The following is a 19856-nucleotide window of genomic DNA, read 5'->3' on the forward strand; positions in this document are numbered from 1 at the left end:
TTCTTCTGTTGAATGACTGAGGGATCCTCCCTCTCTTATCCCATTGATCCATTTGGATCTGTCCTTGGATTCTTCTGTTAAGTGACTGAGGGATCTTTCCTCTCTTATCTAATTGATCCCTGAGGATCTGTCCTCCTTGGATTCTTCCTCTGTTGAGTGACCGAGGGATCCTCCCTCTCTTATCTAATTGATCCATTAGGATCTGTCCTTCTTATTTTCTCCTTGTATTATCTGATTGTTGCCCACTCGGCCCTCTTCCCCCCCAAGGCCGCTCGCACAAATTCCATCGCAACTCACACTTTTGAAAAGGACCCACAATCCCAGATCCGAGGGCCGATTCTTGGCTTCTGTGGATCCCTGAGTGGGTGGGGGGGGCAGTGTGGTCGGGCCGGGGAATCCTCCAGCCCCTGGTGTCTTCCCCTGAGTTCAGGTGACACACACACACACACACACAGACACACACACACACACACCAACGTAGTCTTTTCTTGTGCTCCATCCAGGGCCAAGCTCAGGAGTGTCTCCTGGAGAAGTCCATGCTGGATAATCGGAAGAGCTTCTTGGTGGCCCGGATCAGCGCCCAGGTGGGTCTCTGGGGAGAAGTTGTGGGTGTTCCAACACTGGACGTTTCTAACAAGAGACGGAGTTGTCTGAAATTGTCTAGAGTTTCCTGCCTGAGCAGGGGGTTGGACTAGAGGACCTCCGAGGTCCCTTCCAACTCTAGAATAGAATAAAGAATAGAATATAGAATATAGAATAGAATGGACAGTAGAATAGAATAGAATAGAATAGAATAGAATAGAATAGAATAGAATAGAATAGAGAATTTAGAATAGAGTAGAATAGAATAGATTAGAGTTAACAATAGAATAGAATAAAGAATAAAATAGAGGAAGAATAAAACAGGACAGGACAGAACAGAATAGAATAGAGAATTTAGAATAGAGTATAATATAATAGAATTAATAATAGAATAGAATAAAGAATAAAAGAGGAAGTAGAATAGATTAGAATAGCTTAGAATAGATTAGAGTTAACAATAGAATAGAATAAAGAATAAAATAGAGGAAGAATAAAACAGGACAGGACAGCACAGAACAACAGAACAGAATAGAATAGAGAATTTAGAATAGAGTAGAGTATAATATAATAGAATTAATAATAGAATAGAATAAAGAATAAAAGGAAGTAGAATAGATTAGAATAGATTAGAGTTAACAATAGAATAGAATAAAGAATAAAATAGAGGAAGAACAGAACAGGACAGAATAGAATAAAATAGAACAGAATAGAGGAATGAAGAATAGAATAGAATAGAAAATTTAGAATAGAGTAGAATAGAATAGATTAGAGTTAACAATAGAACAGAATAAAGAATAAAATAGAGGAAGAATAAAACAGGACAGGACAGAACAGAACAACAGAATAGAATAGAGAATTTAGAATAGAGTGTAATAGAATAGAATTAATAATAGAATAGAATAAAGAATAAAATAGAGGAAGTAGAATAGATTAGAATAGAATAGAGTAGAAGAGAATAGAATAGAATAGGATAGAATAGAGTTAACAATAGAATAGAATAAAGAATAAAATAGAGGAAGAATAAAACAGGACAGAACAGAACAACAGAATAGAATAGAATAGAATAGAATAGAATAGAATAGAATAGAATAGAATAGAATAGAGAATTTAGAATAGAGTGTAATAGAAGAGAATTAATAATAGAATAGAATAAAGAATAAAATAGAGGAAGTAGAATAGATTAGAATAGAGTAGAATAGAATAGAATAGGATAGAATAGAGTTAACAATAGAATAGAATAAAGAATAAAATAGAGGAAGAATAAAACAGGACAGGACAGAACAGAACAACAGAATAGAATAGAATAGAGAATTTAGAATAGAGTGTAATAGAATAGAATTAATAATAGAATAGAATAAAGAATAAAATAGAGGAAGTAGAATAGAATAGAGTAGAGTAGAGTAGAATAGAATAGAATAGAATAGGATAGAATAGAGTTAACAATAGAATAGAATAAAGAATAAAATAGAGGAAGAATAGAACAGGACAGAATAGAATAGAATAGAGTAGGACAAAGCTGGATGGGACCTTGGAGGTCTTCTAGTCCAGCCCCCTGCTCAAGCCGGAGAACCTCTACCGTCTCAGACAAGGGACTGTCACTCGAGTCTCTTCTGAAACATCTCCAGTGATGGAGTGCTTGAAGAGGAGGTTGGACTAGAGGACCTCCGAGGTCCCTTCCAACACTGTGATTCTGCTTCAGCAGGGGGTCGGACTAGATGGCCTCTAGGGTCCCTTCCAACTCTTGTTATTCCAAGGAGGAGCAGATAATCGCCTCGGGCAACACTTCCTTCCGTTTATTTGGTTGATATCCTGATTGTAGCAATTGTCGGAATTCCTCCAGGCGGCAAACGTCCCTAATACTCCTTGTTTCCTCTTCCATTCGTCACAACAACCCTGCGGAGCGGCTTGGGTGTAGAGATTGACAGGCCCAGAGTAACCCAGCTGGGGTTTTTTTGTGCTCACGGTGGGACTAGAACTCCCCGTCTCCCAGCGATTGGCTCAAAGTCACCCAGCTGGCTTTCCTACCTAAGGCGAGACTAGAACTCCCCGTCGCATGGCGATTGGCTGAAAGTCACCCAGCCGGCTTTCAGGCCTAAGGCCGGACTAGAATTCTCTGTTGCCTGGCGATTGGCTGAAAGTCACCCAGCTGGCTTTCAGGCCTAAGGTGGGACTAGAATTCTCTGTCGCCTGGCGATTGGCTGAAATTCACCCAGCCAGCTTTCAGGCCTAAGGCAGGACTAGAATTCTCTGTCGCCTGGCGATTGGCTCAAAGTCACCTAGTCGGCTTTCACGCCTAAGGCAGGACTAGAATTTTCTGTCGCCTGGTGATTGGCTCAAAGTCACCCAGCTGGCTTTCATATCTAAGGCGGGACTAGAACTCCCCGTCGCCTGGCAATTGGCTGAAAGTTACCCAGCCAGCTTTCAGGCCTAAGGCCGGACTAGAATTCTCTGTCGCCTGGCGATTGGCTGAAAGTCACCCAGCTGGCTTTCAGGCCTAAGGTGGGACTAGAATTCTCTGTCGCCTGGCGATTGGCTGAAATTCACCCAGCCAGTTTTCAGGCCTAAGGCGGGACTAGAATTCTCTGTCGCCTGGCGATTGGCTCAAAGTCACCCAGCTGACTTTCATATCTAAGGCAGGACTAGAATTCTCTGTCGCCTGGCGATTGGCTCAAAGTCACCTAGTCGGCTTTCACGCCTAAGGCAGGACTAGAATTCTATGTCGCCTGGTGATTGGCTCAAAGTCACCCAGCTGGCTTTCATATCTAAGGCGGGACTAGAATTCTCTGTCGCCTGACAATTGGCTCAAAGTCACACAGCCGGCTTTCAGGCCTAAGGCGGGACTAGAATTCTCTGTCGCCTGGCGATTGGCTGAAAGTCACCCAGCCGGCTTTCAGACCAAAGGCGGGACTAGAACTCCCCGTCGCCTGGCGATTGGCTCAAAGTCACCCAGCTGGCTTTCCTACCTAAGGCGGGACTAGAACTCCCCGTCGCCTGGCGATTGGCTCAAAGTCACCCAGCCGGCTTTCAGGCCTAAGGCGGGACTAGAACTCACCCTCACCTGGCGATTGGCTCAAAGTCACCCAGCCGGCTTTCAGGCCTAAGGCGGGACTAGAATTTCCTGTCGCCTGGCGATTGGCTCAAAGTCACCCAGCCGGCTTTCAGGCCTAAGGCGGGACTAGAACTCTCCGTTGCCTGGCGATTGGCTCAAAGTCACCCAGCCGGCTTTCAGGCCTAAGGCGGGACTAGAACTCCCCGTTGCCTGGCGATTGGCTCAAAGTCACCCAGCCGGCTTTCAGGCCTAAGGCGGGACTAGAATTCTCTGTCACCTGGCGATTGGCTCACCCAACTGGCTTTCATGCCTAAGGCGGGACTAGAATTCTCTGTCGCCTGGCGATTGGCTCAAAGTCACCCAGCTGGCTTTCATATCTAAGGCGGGACTAGAATTCTCTGTCTCCTGGCGATTGGCTCAAAGTCAGCCAGCCGGCTTTCATGCCTAAGGAGGGACTAGAATTCTCTGTCACCTGGCGATTGGCTCAAAGTCACCCAGCCGGCTTTCATATCTAAGGCGGGACTAGAATTCTCTGTCGCCTGGCGATTGGCTCACCCAGCCGGCTTTCATGCTTAAGTCGGGACTAGAATACTCTGTCGCCTGGCGATTGGCTCAAAGTCACCCAGCCGGCTTTCATGCCTAAGGCGGGACTAGAATACTCTGTCGCCTGGTGATTGGCTCAAAGTCACCCAGCTGGCTTTCATGCCTAAGGCGGGACTAAAATTCTCCGTCGCCTGGCGATTGGCTCAAAGTCACCCAGCCGGCTTTCAGGCCTAAGGCAGGACTAGAATTCTCTGTCACCTGGCGATTGGCTGAAAGTCACCCAGCTGGCTTTCAGGCCTAAGGCAGGACTAGAACTCCCCGTCGCCTGGCGATTGGCTCAAAGTCACCCAGCTGGCTTTCCTACCTAAGGCGGGACTAGAACTCCCCGTCGCCTGGTGATTGGCTCAAAGTCACCCAGCTGGCTTTCCTACCTAAGGCGGGACTAGAACTCCCCGTCGCCTGGCGATTGGCTCAAAGTCACCCAGCCGGCTTTCAGGCCTAAGGCGGGACTAGAACTCACCCTCACCTGGCGATTGGCTCAAAGTCACCCAGCCGGCTTTCAGGCCTAAGGCGGGACTAGAATTTCCTGTCGCCTGGCGATTGGCTCAAAGTCACCCAGCCGGCTTTCAGGCCTAAGGCGGGACTAGAACTCTCCGTCGCCTGGCGATTGGCTCAAAGTCACCCAGCCGGCTTTCATATCTAAGGCGGGACTAGAATTCTCTGTCGCCTGGCGATTGGCTGAAAGTCACCCAGCCGGCTTTCAGGCCTAAGGCGGGACTAAAACTCACCTTCACCTGGCGATTGGCTGAAAGTCACCCAGCCGGCTTTCAGGCCTAAGGCGGGACTAGAACTCACTGTCTGCTGGGTGATTGGCCAAAAGGCTGTCTTTCAGGCCTGAGGCGGGATTCGAACTCTCTTCCCCAGGTGGTGGATTACTACAAAGAGGCCTGCCGGGCTCTGGAGAACTCGGAGACGGCCTCCCTGCTGGGAAAGATCCAGAAGGACTGGAAGAAACTGGTGCAAATGAAGATCTATTATTTTGCCGCGGTGGCCCACGTGAGCGTGTTGGGGTTTTTTGGGGGGGGGGGTTTGGAGGGAGCTGATGGGGTCCCCCCAGCATCCTTCTCGGATCGAGGCTCCCCATTGGCTGCCTCCCCTCGGTCAGCTTGGTGTTCTCCCCGCCTCTAAGAGGGGGGGACTTCCACTCCCAGAATCCCCCAGCCAACATGCATTAAGAGGGGGGGCTTCCACTCCCAGAATCCCCCAACCGGCCTGCTTTAAGAGGGGAGGACTTCAACTCCCAGAATCCCCCAGCCAACATGCTTTAAGAGGGGGGGCTTCCACTCCCAGAATCCCCCAGCCGGCATGCTTTAAGAGGGGAGGACCTTAATTCCCAGAATGCCCCAGCCAGCCTGCTTTAAGAGGGGGGGGCTTCCACTCCCAGAATCCCCCAGCCGGCATGCTTTAAGAGGGGGGGCTTCCACTCCCAGAATCCCCCAGCCGGCATGCTTTAAGAGGGGAGGACCTTAATTCCCAGAATGCCCCAGCCAGCCTGCTTTAAGAGGCGGGGGGCTTCCACTCCCAGAATCCCCCAGCCAGCATGCTTTAAGAGGGGGGGCTTCCACCCCCAGAATCCCCCAACCGGCATGCTTTAAGAGGGGAGGACTTTAATTCCCAGAATGCCCCAGCCGGCCTGCTTTAAGAGGGGGGGACTTCCACTCCCAGAATCCCCCAGCCAGACGTACTTTAAGAGGTGAGACTTCAACTCCCAGAATCCCCCAGCCGGCATGCTTTAAGAGGTAAGGATCCCGAGGACGAATCCTGCCCTGGCGGAGGAAGAGGAACGATTTTCAATTCAGCTCTCGTCTCCCGTGGTTCCCCAAATTGGGGTGCTAAACTGTTGGGTTTTTGGTTTGGGGGGGCTTCCCTGGAGATGGGGGGGGCAGCGCTGGTGGGGAGACCAGCACTGCCAGGGAAACAAAGAAGGTCGGAGAACACTGAGGACTAGCAGCTCAGCCCTGAGCTGCAGGACAAGCTGAATTCTGGAGAGCAGAAGTTGGAGCCTTCCATCAATCTACCTTCCTTCCTTTTTCACATTCCCCTCTTTTCTCTTATTCATCCCTTTCTCCCTTCCCTCTCCTCCCTCCCTCCCTCCCCTCTCCTTTCTTGTCTGTCTCCCTCACTCCTCCCTTCCTTTTTCACATTCCCCTCTTTTCTATTCTCCCTCCTTCCTTTCTTCCTTCCCTCTCTCCCTCTTTCATTCTTTCCTGTCTCCCTCCTTTCCTTTTTCACATTCCCTCTCTTTTCCTCCCTCCCTCCCTCCTTCCTTCCCTCCCTCCCTCTTTCATTCTTTCTTGTCTCCCTCCCTCCCTTCCTTTTTCACATTCCCTCTTTTCCTCCCTCCTTCCTTCCCTCCCTCCCTCTTTCATTCTTTCCGGTCTCCCTCCCTTTTTCAATTCCCCTCTCTTTTCTCTTCTCCCACCCTCCCTCTTTCATTCTTTCCTGTCTCCCTCCCTTCCTTTTTCACATTCCCTCTCTTTTCCTCCCTCCCTCCCTCCTTCCTTCCCTCCCTCCCTCTTTCATTCTTTCTTGTCTCCCTCCCTCCCTTCCTTTTTCACATTCCCTCTCTTTTCCTCCCTCCCTCCTTCCTTTCTTCCCTCTTTCATTCTTTCTTGTCTCCCTCCCTCCCTTCCTTTTTCACATTCCCTCTCTTTTCCTCCCTCCCTCCTTCCTTTCTTCCCTCTTTCATTCTTTCTTGTCTCCCTCCCTCCCTTCCTTTTTCACATTCCCTCTCTTTTCCTCCTCCCTCTCCTTCCTTCCCTCCCTCCCTCTTTCATTCTTTCCTGTCTCCCTCCCTCCCTTCCTTTTTCACATTCCCTCTTTTCCTCCTCCCTCCCTCCATCCTCCTTCCTTCCCTCCCTCCCTCTTTCATTCTTTCCTGTCTCCCTCCCTTTTTCACATTCCCTCTCTTTTCCTCTCTCCCTCCCTCCTTCCTTCCTCCCCTCCCTCCTTCTTTCATTCTTTCTTGTCTCCCTCCCTCCCTTCCTTTTCCTTTTTCACATTCCCTCTCTTTTCCTCCCTCCCTCCTTCCTTTCTTCCCTCTTTCATTCTTTCTTGTCTCCCTCCCTCCCTTCCTTTTTCACATTCCCTCTCTTTTCCTCCTCCCTCTCTCCTTCCTTCCCTCCCTCCCTCTTTCATTCTTTCCTGTCTCCCTCCCTCCCTTCCTTTTTCACATTCCCTCTTTTCCTCCTCCCTCCCTCCATCCCTCCTTCCTTCCCTCCCTCCCTCTTTCATTCTTTCCTGTCTCCCTCCCTTTTTCACATTCCCTCTCTTTTCCTCTCTCCCTCCCTCCTTCCTTCCTCCCCTCCCTCCTTCTTTCATTCTTTCTTGTCTCCCTCCCTCCCTCCATTCTTTCATTCCTCTCTCCCTTCCCTCACCTACCTTCCTTCCTTCCTTCCTTCCTTCCTTCCTTCCTTCCTTCCTTCCTTCCTTCCTTCCTTCCCACAGTTGCACATGGGGAAACAAGCAGAGGAGCAGCAGAAGTACGGGGAGAGGGTAAGTTGGCGGGACCCCTCCCAAGACCCCGGGGTGGGGTGGGGGGATGAGTGGGAGGGAGGCACAAACGGCACGGCGCCTCGTTTTCCCGACCGCCATCGTAAATGAGGGGACTTGCCCTCCAGCCCGTCGGGAAGTTATCCTTCCAACGCGCCCCCCCCTCCCGCCCTTTTGATTCCCCTCCCCCTTTTTTTTCTTTTCCCAGCAGCCCCTGGGAGCAAAGAGCTCGCCCCTCCCCTCCAACAAACCCTGGTCCTTCCCAACAAACCCGGTTTGTAAAAAAAAAAAAAAAAAAAATAAAGCCGCCTCTCTCTGACTCTCTCCGTAGGTCACGTATTTCCAGAGCGCCCTGGAGAAGCTCCACGAAGCCGTCCGGCTGGCCAAGGCACGTGTAGGCGGATTCGCACTCGCCTCCCTCGCCTCCCTCTTGGCCCTTTCCTTGGGATTTTTTTTTTAAGTCTCAGAATATAGTAATAACAACAACAACAACAACAACAACAACAATCATAACAACAACAATAATAATAATAAATGTTGGAAGGGACCTTAGAGGTCATCTAGTCTGACCCCCTGCTCAGGCAGGAAACCCTATACCATTTCAGACAAATGGCTGTCTACTCTCGTATTAATAATAGTAATAATAATAATACCAACAACAATAAAAAAGCTGGAAGGGACCTTGGAGGTCATCTAGTCCAACCTTGTGCTCAGGCAGGAAACCCTACATCATTTTAGACAAATGGCTGTCTACTCTCGTATTAATAATAGTAATAATAATAATAATAATACCAACAACAATAAAAAAGCTGGAAAGGACCTTGGAGGTCATCTAGTCCGACCCCCTGCTCAGGCAGGAAACCCTATACCATTTCAGACAAATAGCTGTCCACTCTCGTAATAATAATAATAATAATAATAATAATAATAATAATAATAATAATAATAATAATAATACCAATACCAATACCAATAACAATAAAAAAGTTGGAAGGGACCTTGGAGGTCATCTAGTCAGACCCCCTGCTCAGGCAGGAAACCTTATACCATTTCAGACAAATGGCTGTCCAGTCTCATAATAATAATAATATCCCAGGTCCTGGGTAAGGACTCGATAGGTAGACAAAATGCCAAATCCAGTCTGAACATCTGGCTGACTGTGCGATGATCCATAATAATAATAATAATAATAATCTCTTCATAATAAAAGTAATAATAACATCAACAACATTGGAAGGGACCTTGGAGGTCATCTGTTCCAACCTCCCTGCTCAGACATGAAACCCTATACCATTTCAGACAAATGGCTGTCCAGTCTCTTCATAATCATCATCATAATAATGTTGGAAGGGACCTTGGAGGTCATCTAGTCCAACCCCCTGCTCAGGCAAGAAACCCTATAAATAATAGTAATAGTAACAGTAATAATAATAAAGTTGGAAGGGACCTTGGAGGTCATCTAGTCCAACCCCGTGCTCCGGCAAGAAACCCTATAAATAATAGTAATAGTAACAGTAATAATAATAAAGTTGGAAGGGACCTTGGAGGTCATCTAGTCCAACCCCCTGCTCAAGCAGGAAACCCTACACCATTTCAGACAAAGGGCTGTCCAGCCTCTTCTTAAAAACTTCCAGTATTGGAGCATTTACCGCTTCTGGAGGCAGGTTGTTAATAATAATGTAGTAGTAGTAGTAGTAGTAGTAAAGTTGGAAGGGGCCTCGGAGGTCATCTAGTCCGACCCCCTGCTCGGGGCAGGAAACCCTATATACCATTTCGGACAAATTGGCCCTTGGCAAAATCCAGCTGCTGGAGGCGGGATGGGAGGAGGGGAGGAGCGAGCCCAAAGGTTTGGGGAGGGGGGTTCCTGGGGGCTTCCAGAGCTGGGGGTTTGAATGGCGTTACTACGAGGAGGCGTTACTACGAGGAGGAGGAAGAGGAGGAGGAGGAGAAAGACTGTGGGGTCCCTGGTGCTCTCTGAGCTGGGTGGTTTCCTTGCAGACGTCTCATGACCCAACTAGGTAACATCATCAGGGCTAGAAGGAAGGAAGGAGGAAGGACTGTGGGGTCCTTGGTGCTTTCTGAGCTGGGTGGTTTCCTTGCAGACGTCTCATGACCCAACTAGGGAACGTCATCAGAGCGAGTAAAATGCAGAATACACCATATTTTAACCGGCTGTTTCTCGCAGGGCCAGCCCGAAACCGTACAGGAGGCACTGAGGTTCACCATGGATGTCATCGGAGGGAAGTGAGTTCTAGCGGAGTTGTCACCCCCCTTTTTTTGGTACTTTCTTCCCACCCCCAAATCAACCCCTGACTTGTGTTTACAACGGTCGCAGCGTTCCAGGGTCACGGGATCAAAATTCAGACGGCAACTGACTTGTATTTACGACGGTTGCAGCGTTCCGGGGTCACGTGATCAAAATTCAGACGCTTGGCAACCGACTCGTATTTACGACGGTCGCAGCGTCCCGTGGACCCATGATCCCCTTTTGTGACCAAGCTGACAAAGGGTAGGCCAGATCCACTTAACGACCATATGGCGAACTTCACAACTGGCAAAAAAGACAGTAAAATGAGCCCAAACTCACGTCACAACTATCTCGCTTAGTGACGAATACGTTGCCTTCCATGGTCGTCGTAAGTCAAGGACTTCCCTGTGCTAGCCAGAATGGATCCTTTCCTTCCCTCCCCATCAGCCTCACCCTGGAAAGATCTTTAGGTGTCCAAAATGGGCAGCAGAAATCTGGTCGCTGGTGCAAATCCTGTCCTGGGAGCTGGCGGGGCTGGGAAAGGAGAGGGAGCCACTGGGTGATCTAACGGGGAGTTTTCTGAGCCCTTCTTCCTTCTTAGGTATAATTCGTCGAAAAAGGACAACGATTTCATCTACCATGAGGCCGTCCCTGCGCTGGATACTTTGCAGTCCATTAAAGGTAAAGGGGGAGTGGCCTACTTTAAGAGGGGAGGACTTCAACTCCCACAATCCCCCAGCTGGCCATTTTTTATTTTTTTTAAACAGCGAACCAAAAATCTGGAGTTTGATAAGTGAATCCACTTGACGTTTAATTTACAAAATTAGCCTTGTGGGGATCAATTGTTGTCACTTTGGGTCCAAATCCTCAAAAAAGTGTTCGTTCCTTGTAAACCGTGTGTTTATTGACCGTCCGAAGTTACGACGACACTAAAAAAAATGTGACTTATGACCGTTTTTCACACGACCGTTTTTCACACGACTGTTCCAGTGTCCCACGAGCGCAGTTCAGAAATTGGCGGGCCGACTCGTAGTTACGACGGTCGCGGTGTGCCGGGCTCCTCTGTGATCCCCTTTTGCTATCTTCCGACAAGCCAAGTCAACGGGGGAGCAGGATTCCCTAAAACGACTGTCTCTCTGCAGTGATTCACTTAACAACGGTGGCGGGAAAGATTATAAAACGGGGCAAAACTCAAATTTTTTACAGGGGGGAAAAAACAAAAGCGTACTCGTAAGTCCTCGTCTTAACGACCACAATTGAGTCCTGAATTTCTGTTGTTAAGTGAGATATTTGTTGTGTCTCGGATATTTGGAGCGGCTTTGTGGTCGTTAATTTGTTATCCCTCACAACGGATATTTGGAGCGCCTTTGAGGTCGTTAATTTGTTATCCCTCAATGGATATTTGGAGCGCCTTTGTGGTCGTTAATTTGTTATCCCTCAACGGATATTTGGAGCACCTTTGTGGTCGTTGATTTGTTATCCCTCAATGGATATTTGGAGCGCTTTTGTGGTCGTTAATTTGTTATCCCTCAACGGATATTTGGGGCTCTGTTCTGGTCGTTATTTGTTATGCCTCACTTAGCGTATATTTGGGGCTTGTAACAAGAGGACTTACCAGTATGCTTTTTTTTCCACCTGTAAAAAACTGAATAACCATGAATAGGGAGTCCTCGACTTATGTCCATTCATTTAGTGACCATTTGAAGTCACAACGACGCAGGAGAAAAAGTGACTTTGGTCCGTTTCTCCCACTTAACGACCGTCGCCACGTCCTCACCGTCACCAAACCAAAAATTGGCTTGGCGATTGTATTTCTGACAATGGGAAGCGTCCCCAGGGGGAGGGGAGGGATGTCCAGCCGGAATCCCCACTTTGTGACCTTCCAAGCGTGGGAGGCCGGATCCATTTAACGCCAGGGCGATTCACTCAACAACCGAAGTGATTCCCGTGAGAACCAGGGGGCCGAAACGGTCGTGAAAATCCGGTCATGGCTTGCTTACACTCGTCTGGAAAAATCTCGCGGTCGTAAGTCGAGGACCACCTGTCGAAACCTAGGGCGGGGGGAGGCTCTTGTATCTCTGTCATTGCTGTTGTCTACCCTACAGGGGCGTCGTTGGTCAAAGCCCTCCCCGTCAACCCCACCGATCCAGCCGTAACCGGGCCGGATATTTTCGCCAAGCTGGTACCCATGGCGGCCCACGAAGCCTCGTCGCTGTACAGGTAGGACAAACCAGCTTTTGACGGACATCCATGGCTTCCGAAAGGGTGCGAAGCAGTCTTCCTTCTAGTGGCAGGAGGTTCCACAGGACCGCCTTGCTGGAATTCCCTGGGAATTCTCTGGGAGCGAGTGGGCTGGGCTTTGTCCCATCGGGGTAGTAGAAAGCCTCCTTAGAGGTCTTTGGAGGGGATGACCAACGCCTTGAATTGCACCTGGTAGTAAATGAGGAGTTGTGGCTGCTTGGGCAACAGTGGGGTTATACGTAGTGACTGAAAGGAAGATGTTGCAGCTGAGGATTGTGGGCTGTCGACTGCTGCCTCAGCTGGAGCCCTCAGATGCTCCTCAAGGGAAGCGTTGAGTTCCACCTAGTGGCGGTGAGTTCCACCGTCCACCCTTGAGAAGCCCAGCAGAAGCTGGGCTCAGTTCTGGGTTCGGATCCGACCGGAGCGAAGTTCTTGACGGTGTTCCATCCTTTCCTCCTGAAGCTCAGTTGTCTTCTTCTCCACCTCATGTCTTCTCCTCCTCCTTTTTCTCTCTCATGTTTCCGGTCCTCAGCGAGGAGAAAGCCAAGCTGTTGAGGGAAGTCATGACCACGATTGACACCAAGAACGAGATCCTGGAGTATGTCTGTGTGTTTTTTTTCTAAGATGGGTTTGGGAAGGGAGGAGGGATCACATAGCCCATGCTGTAGAGCCCGGGAAGGAAGAAGGAGGGATCCTTGGACAGGGAGTGATTCGCTTAGTGACCGAAGTTACGATGGACCATTTTTTCACACTTAACGGACCCTCGCGGCATCCCTGCGTCTGCCCGATCAAAATTCAGACGCTTTGGCCACCGACTCGGATTTACGACGGTCGCGATCCTCGGCATGTTGTCGCAACTTTGGAACGGTCACTAAATGCTTCATCACAAATGAGAGGACTGCCTAAGTAGGGTCTCCCCTTTACAGGGTTTTTTTTAAAACATGGGGAAAAAATAAAGCGTATCGGCAGTCCTCGACTTACGCCCACAACCGTAGCCGTTTCCGTTGCTAAGTGAGACCACTTGTTGAGTTTGCCCAAAATTTCCGTTGTTAAGTGAGACCTTTGTGAAGGGAGTTTGGCCCCATTTTACGACTTTTCTTGCCACACGGTTGTTAAGTGAATCGGGCTGCCCCCTCGGCTTTGCTCCTCAGACCCCGGGGACCCTACGACCGTCGTAAACGCGAGTCAATCTCCAAGCGTATGAATTTTGATCTGGAATGGTCGTAAGCGGGGAAAAAACGGTCGTAAGTGGCAAAAACAGTCCGTCCCTTTTTTTTCCCCCGTCATAACTTTGAACGGTCACTAACTTAACCAAGGCAAGCCATCCACTTAACAACTGGCGGGAAAGTGTCGTAAAATGGGGCAGAATTTACGTGGCGATTGTCTTGAAAGGCCGTCGTAATTCAAGGACTGTCTAGTGTACATGGCTGTTTCCAGATGCTAAACAGTTCCTGAGCATATCTGAGCTCGGCAACCGACTCGTGTTTACGACGGTCGCAGCGTCTGGGGTCACGGGATCAAAATTCAGACGCTGGGCAACCGACTCACATTTACGACGGTCGCAGTGTCCTGGGGTCATGTGATCAAAATTCAGACGCTGGGCAACCGACTCGCATTTACGACGGTCACAGCATCCCAGTGTCACGTGATCAAACTTCAGGAACTTTGCAACCGACTCGTATATACGACGGTCGCAGAGTCCCGGGATGACGTGATCCAAATTCACACACTGGGCAACCGACTCGTATTTACGACGGTCGCAGAGTCCCGGGGTCACGTGATCAAAATTCAGACGCTGGGCAACCGACTCGCATTTACGACGGTCACAGCATCCCAGTGTCACGTGATCAAACTTCAGGAACTTTGCAACCGACTCGTATTTACGACGGTCGCAGAGTCCCGGGATGACGTGATCCAAATTCACGCACTGGGCAACCGACTCGTATTTACGACGGTCGCAGAGTCCCGGGGTCACGTGATCCAAATTCAGACGCCGGGCAACCGACTCGCATTTACGACGGTCGCAGCGTCCCGGGTGGTCACGTGATTACAATTCAGACACCCAGCGACCGACTCGCATTTATGACGGTGGCCATGGGGGGTGATCCCCGTTGGCGGCCTCCCGGAACGGGGGAGCCTGATTCGCTTAACGACCGTGTGACTGCGGGGTTTTCAGCTAACAACGAAGGGGGTGGAGGAAAGGAGAAATGTCGTCCTCAGCTGAAGCGACGGAAAGGTGGGGAGGGAGGGAGGCTGCCTTGCGGTCGTAAATCGAGGACCTCCGGCACAAACCAAGATCGACTGGGTTTTCGTCCCCCGCTAGGCAGTTCATGGACTCCCTCCAGCTGGACCCCGAGACGGTGGACAATCTCGACATGTATAACCACATCCCGCCCCTCTTGATGGAGAAGTGCGCCGCCCTCAGCGTCCGCCCGGAGACCGTGAAAAACCTGGTCCAGTCCATGCAAGGTAAGGGTCCCGAGGACGAATCCCGCCCTGGCGAAGGAAGAGGGACGGTTTCCTCTGGTCCCCAAAGCGGGGAGAGCAGGGGAGGGTGCTAAATGGTTGGGATCTTGGTTGGGGAGGGGGGCTTCGCTGGAGTTGGGGGGGGGGGCAGTGCCGGTGGGGAGCTCGGAGAACGCTGAGGACTAGCAGCTCGACCCTGAGCTGCAGGACCAGCTGAATTCTGGGGAGCAGAAGTTGGAGCCTTTCGTTAATCTTTCTTCCTCCCTCCCTTTTTTCACATTCCTCTCTTTTCTCCACCCTCCCTCCTTCCTTCCGTCCTTCCTCCTCCCTCCCTCTTTCATTCTTCTTCCTTCTTCCCTCCCTTCCTTCCTACCTCCCTCCCTTTTTCACATTCCCTCTTTTCTCCTCTCTCCTTCTGTCTTCCCTCCCTTTCTTCCACCCTCCCTCTTTCATTCTTTCTTATCTCCCTCCCTTTTTCACATTCCCCTTTTCCCCTCCTTCCTTCCTTCTTCCTTCCTTCTTCCCTCCCTCCCTCCCTCTTTCATTCTTCCTTGTCTTCCTCCCTCCCGCCTTCCTTCTTCCCTCCCTCCCTTGCTTCCTCCCTCCCTCACTTTTTCACATTCCCCTCTTTTCTCCCTCCTGTCTTCCCTTCCTTCATCCCACCCTCCCTCTTTCACTCTTTCTGGTCTCCCTCCCTCTTTTCTTTCCTTTTTCACATTCCTCTCTTTTCTCTTCTCCCTCTTTCCTTCCTTCCTCCTCCCTCTCTCTTTCATTCTTTCTTCTCCCTCCTCCCTTCCTCCCTCCCTCCCTTCCTTTTTCACATTCCCTCTCTTTTCTCTCTCCTTCCTTCTGCCTTCCTTCCTCCCACCCTCCCTCTTTCATTCTTTCTTATCTTCCTCCCTCCCTCCCTTTTTCATATTCCCCTCTTTTCTCCTTCTTTCTTCCCTCCTTCCTTCCTTCTGTCTTCCCTCCCTTCCATCCTCCCTCTTTCATTCTTTCTTATCTCCCTCCCTCCCTTCCTTTTTCACATTCCCTCTTTTCTCTTCTTTCTCCTTCTTTCCTTCCCTCCCTCTTTCATTCTTTCTTCTCCCTCCCTCCTCCCTTCCTTCTTCCCTCCCTCCCTCCCTTCCTTTTTCACATTCCCTCTCTTTTCCATTCTGTCTTCCCTCCCTTCTACCCTCCCTCTTTCATTCTTTCTTATCTCCCTCCCTCCCATCTTTCCTTCCCTCCTTCCTTCTTCCCTCCCTCTTTCATCCTTCCTTCTCCCTCCCTTTCTCCCTCCCTCCCTTTTTCACATTCCCTCTTTTCTCCTCCCTTCTCCCTTCCTTCTCTCTTCCTTCCTCCCCCCTCCCTCTTGCATTCTTTCTTATCTCCCTTTCTTCCCTCCCTCCCTCTGTCATTCTTCCTTGCCTCCCTCCCTCCTTCCTCCTTCCCTCCCTCCTTCCCTCTTCCATCCTTTCTTCTCCCTCCCTCCCTCCTCTCTTCCTCCCTCTCTTCCTTTTTCCCATTCCCCCTTTTCTCCCTCTGTCTTCCTTCCTCCCTCCCTCCTCTTTCTTTCTTATCTCCCTTCCTTTTTCACATTCCCCTCTTTTCTCCTTCTGTCTTCCCTCCCTTCCTCCCACCCTCCCTCTTTCATTCTTTCTTATCTCCCTCCCTCCCTTTTTCACATTCCCTCTCTTTTCTCCTTCGTCCCTCCCTCTGTCATCCTTCATTGTCTCCCTCCTTCCCTCCCCTCCTTCCCTGTTTCATCCTTTCTTCTCCCTCCCTCCTCCCTTCCTCCCTCCCTCTCTTCCTTTTTCACATTCCCTCTTTTCTCCTCCCTCCCTCTTTTATTCTTATCTCCCTTCCTTCCTTTTTCACATTCCCCTCTTTTCTCCTTCTGCTTTCCCTCCCTTCCTCCCTCCCTTCCTCCCTCTTTCATTCTTTCTTATCTCCCTCCCTCCTCCCTTCCTCCCTTTTTCACATTCCCTCTTTTCTCCTTCGTCCCTCCCTCTGTCATTCTTCCTTGCCTCCCTCCCTCCCTCCTTCCCTCCCCTCCTTCCCTGTTTCATCCTTTCTTCTCCCTCCCTCCTCCCTTCCTCCCTCCCTCTCTTCCTTTTTCACATTCCCTCTTTTCTCCCTCTGTCTTCCTTCCTCCCTCCCTCCCTCCCTCTTTCTTTCTTATCTCCCTTCCTGCCTTTTTCACATTCCCCTCTTTTCTCCTTCTGTCTTCCCTCCCTTCCTCCCACCCTCCCTCTTTCATTCTTTCTTATCTCCCTCCCTCCTCCCTTCTTTCCTCCCTCCCTTTTTCACATTCCCTCTCTTTTCTCCTTCGTCCCTCCCTCTGTCATTCTTCCTTGTCTCCCTCCCTCCCTCCTTCCCTCCTTCCTCCTTCCCTCCCTCCTTCCCTCTTTCATCCTTTCTTCTCCCTCCCTCCTCCCTTCCTCCCTCCCTCTCTTCCTTTTTCACATTCCCTCTTTTCTCCTCCCTCTGTCTTCCTTCCTCCCACCCTCCCTCTTTCGTTCTTTCTTATCTCCCTTCCTTCCTTCCTTCCTTTTTCACATTCCCCTCTTTTCTCCTGTCTTCCCTCCCTTCCTTCCACCCTCTCTCTTTCATTCTTTCTTATGTCCCTCCCCTCCTCCCTCCCTCCCTCCCTCCCTTTTTCACATTCCCTCTCTTTTCTCCTTCGTCCCTCCCTCTGTCATTCTTCCTTGCCTCCCTCCCTCCCTCCTTCCCTCCCCTCCTTCCCTGTTTCATCCTTTCTTCTCCCTCCCTCCTCCCTTCCTCCCTCCCTCTCTTCCTTTTCACATTCCTCTTTTCTCCTCTGTCTTCCTTCCTCCCTCCCTCCTCCTCTTTCTTTCTTATCTCCTTCCTGCCTTTTTCACATCCCCTCTTTCTCCTTCTGTCTTCCCTCCCTTCCTCCACCCTCCCTCTTTCTTCTTTCTTATCTCCCCCCTCCTCCTTCTTCCTCCCTTTTCACATTCCCTCTCTTTTCTCCTTCGTCCCTCCCTCTGTCATGCTTCCTTGCTCCCTCCCTCCCTCCTTCCCTCCCCTCCTTCCCTGTTTCATCCTTTCTTCTCCCTCCCTCCTCCCTTCCTCCCTCCCTCTCTTCCTTTTTCACATTCCCTCTTTTCTCCTCCCTCTGTCTTCCTTCCTCCCACCCTCCCTCTTTCATTCTTTCTTATCTCCCTTCCTTCCTTCCTTTTTCACATTCCCCTCTTTTCTCCTGTCTTCCCTCCCTTCCTTCCACCCTCTCTCTTTCATTCTTTCTTATGTCCCTCCCCTCCTCCCTCCCTCCCTCCCTCCCTTTTTCACATTCCCTCTCTTTTCTCCTTCGTCCCTCCCTCTGTCATTCTTCCTTGTCTCCCTCCCTCCCTCCTTCCCTCCCCTCCTTCCTCCTTCCCTCCCTCCTTCCCTCTTTCATCCTTTCTTCTCCCTCCTCCCTTCCTCCCTCCCTCTCTTCCTTTTTCACATTCCCTCTTTTCTCCTCCCTCTGTCTTCCTTCCTCCCACCCTCCCTCTTTCGTTCTTTCTTATCTCCCTTCCTTCCTTCCTTTTTCACATTCCCCTCTTTTCTCCTGTCTTCCCTCCTTTCCTTCCACCCTCTCTCTTTCATTCTTTCTTATGTCCCTCCCCTCCTCCCTCCCTCCCTCCCTCCCTTTTTCACATTCCCTCTCTTTTCTCCTTCGTCCCTCCCTCTTTCATTCTTCCTTGCCTCCCTCCCTCCCTCCTTCCCTCCCCTCCTTCCTCCTTCCCTCCCTCCCTTTTTCACATTCCCTCTCTTTTCTCCTTCGTCCCTCCCTCTGTCATTCTTCCTTGCCTCCCTCCCTCCCTCCTTCCCTCCCCTCCTTCCCTGTTTCATCCTTTCTTCTCCCTCCCTCCTCCCTTCCTCCCTCCCTCTCTTCCTTTTTCACATTCCCTCTTTTCTCCCTCTGTCTTCCTTCCTCCCTCCCTCCCTCCCTTTCTTTCTTATCTCCCTTCCTGCCTTTTTCACATTCCCCTCTTTTCTCCTTCTGTCTTCCCTCCCTTCCTCCCACCCTCCCTCTTTCATTCTTTCTTATCTCCCTCCCTCCTCCCTTCCTCCCTCCCTCCCTTTTTCACATTCCCTCTCTTTTCTCCTTCGTCCCTCCCTCTGTCATTCTTCCTTGTCTCCCTCCCTCCCTCCTTCCCTCCCCTCCTTCCTCCTTCCCTCCCTCCTTCCCTCTTTCATCCTTTCTTCTCCCTCCTCCCTTCCTTCCTCCCTCTCTTCCTTTTTCACATTCCCTCTTTTCTCCTCCCTCTGTCTTCCTTCCTCCCACCCTCCCTCTTTCGTTCTTTCTTATCTCCCTTCCTTCCTTCCTTCCTTTTTCACATTCCCCTCTTTTCTCCTGTCTTCCCTCCCTTCCTTCCACCCTCTCTCTTTCATTCTTTCTTATGTCCCTCCCCTCCTCCCTCCCTCCCTCCCTCCCTTTTTCACATTCCCTCTCTTTTCTCCTTCGTCCCTCCCTCTGTCATTCTTCCTTGCCTCCCTCCCTCCCTCCTTCCCTCCCCTCCTTCCTCCTTCCCTCCCTCCCTTTTTCACATTCCCTCTCTTTTCCCTTCCCTTCCTTCTGTCTGTCTTCCTCCCTCCCTCCCTCTTTCATTCTTCCTTGCCTCCTTCCTCCTTCCCTCCCTCCTTCCCTCTTTCCTTTTTTTCCCCCTCCCTCCGCCCCCTTCTCCCCCCCCCCCCCGGCAGTCCTCTCGGGCGTCTTCACGGACGTGGAAGCCTCCCTCAAGGAGATCCAGGACCTGCTGGAGGAAGGGGAGGCCCAGGAGCGGAAGCTGGCGGAGACCCTGGGCAAGGCCCCGCCCCCTCAGCCCCCGGAGCCCCCCCTCTCCTCTTCCTCCTTCTCCTCCTCCTCCGCCAGCCTGGCCGAGGTGGCCAAGGAGTGGTCCAAGTACATGGAGGTCCACCGGGCGGCCAGCTTCACCAACACGGAGCTGCACAAGGCCATGCACCTGCACATCGCCAACCTCCGCCTGCTGAGCGGGCCCTTGGAGGGGGTCAAGGCCGCCCTGCCCACCCCCAGCCTCTCGGAGGGTGAGGACGGGGGCCACGACCGCCCCCCCCCGCAGCTCGGAGGGGGTGGGGGGGCATGGGGGGGTTGGAGGGGGGAGGGAGACACCCCCCCCGCACACACACACACACCCCTGTCTCCTGCCCCGTGCCCGCTTTGCC

At 50.9% G+C, this 19856-nt stretch overlaps 1 protein-coding gene across 2 annotated transcripts in view; it reads left to right on the forward strand.

Annotated features, from left to right (window-relative positions):
* The window catches only part of PTPN23 (protein tyrosine phosphatase non-receptor type 23), a 53121-nt gene that overhangs the window by 15103 nt on the left and 18162 nt on the right, over positions 1-19856 (forward strand). For both annotated transcript variants that reach the window (XM_039318861.1, XM_039318863.1), the window contains exons 7-16: positions 504-584; positions 5099-5230; positions 7682-7729; positions 8058-8114; positions 9912-9970; positions 10576-10655; positions 12080-12194; positions 12748-12813; positions 14539-14684; positions 19374-19718. In XM_039318861.1, coding sequence (XP_039174795.1) covers positions 504-584; positions 5099-5230; positions 7682-7729; positions 8058-8114; positions 9912-9970; positions 10576-10655; positions 12080-12194; positions 12748-12813; positions 14539-14684; positions 19374-19718 — 1129 coding nt within the window. The remainder of the gene's footprint in view (positions 1-503; positions 585-5098; positions 5231-7681; positions 7730-8057; positions 8115-9911; positions 9971-10575; positions 10656-12079; positions 12195-12747; positions 12814-14538; positions 14685-19373; positions 19719-19856) is intronic.

Source organism: Crotalus tigris, unplaced genomic scaffold (genome assembly GCF_016545835.1).
Source record: "Crotalus tigris isolate CLP2741 ecotype Arizona unplaced genomic scaffold, ASM1654583v1 scf7180000021611.299338, whole genome shotgun sequence".
In the NCBI taxonomy this organism is placed as follows: domain Eukaryota; kingdom Metazoa; phylum Chordata; class Lepidosauria; order Squamata; family Viperidae; genus Crotalus; species Crotalus tigris.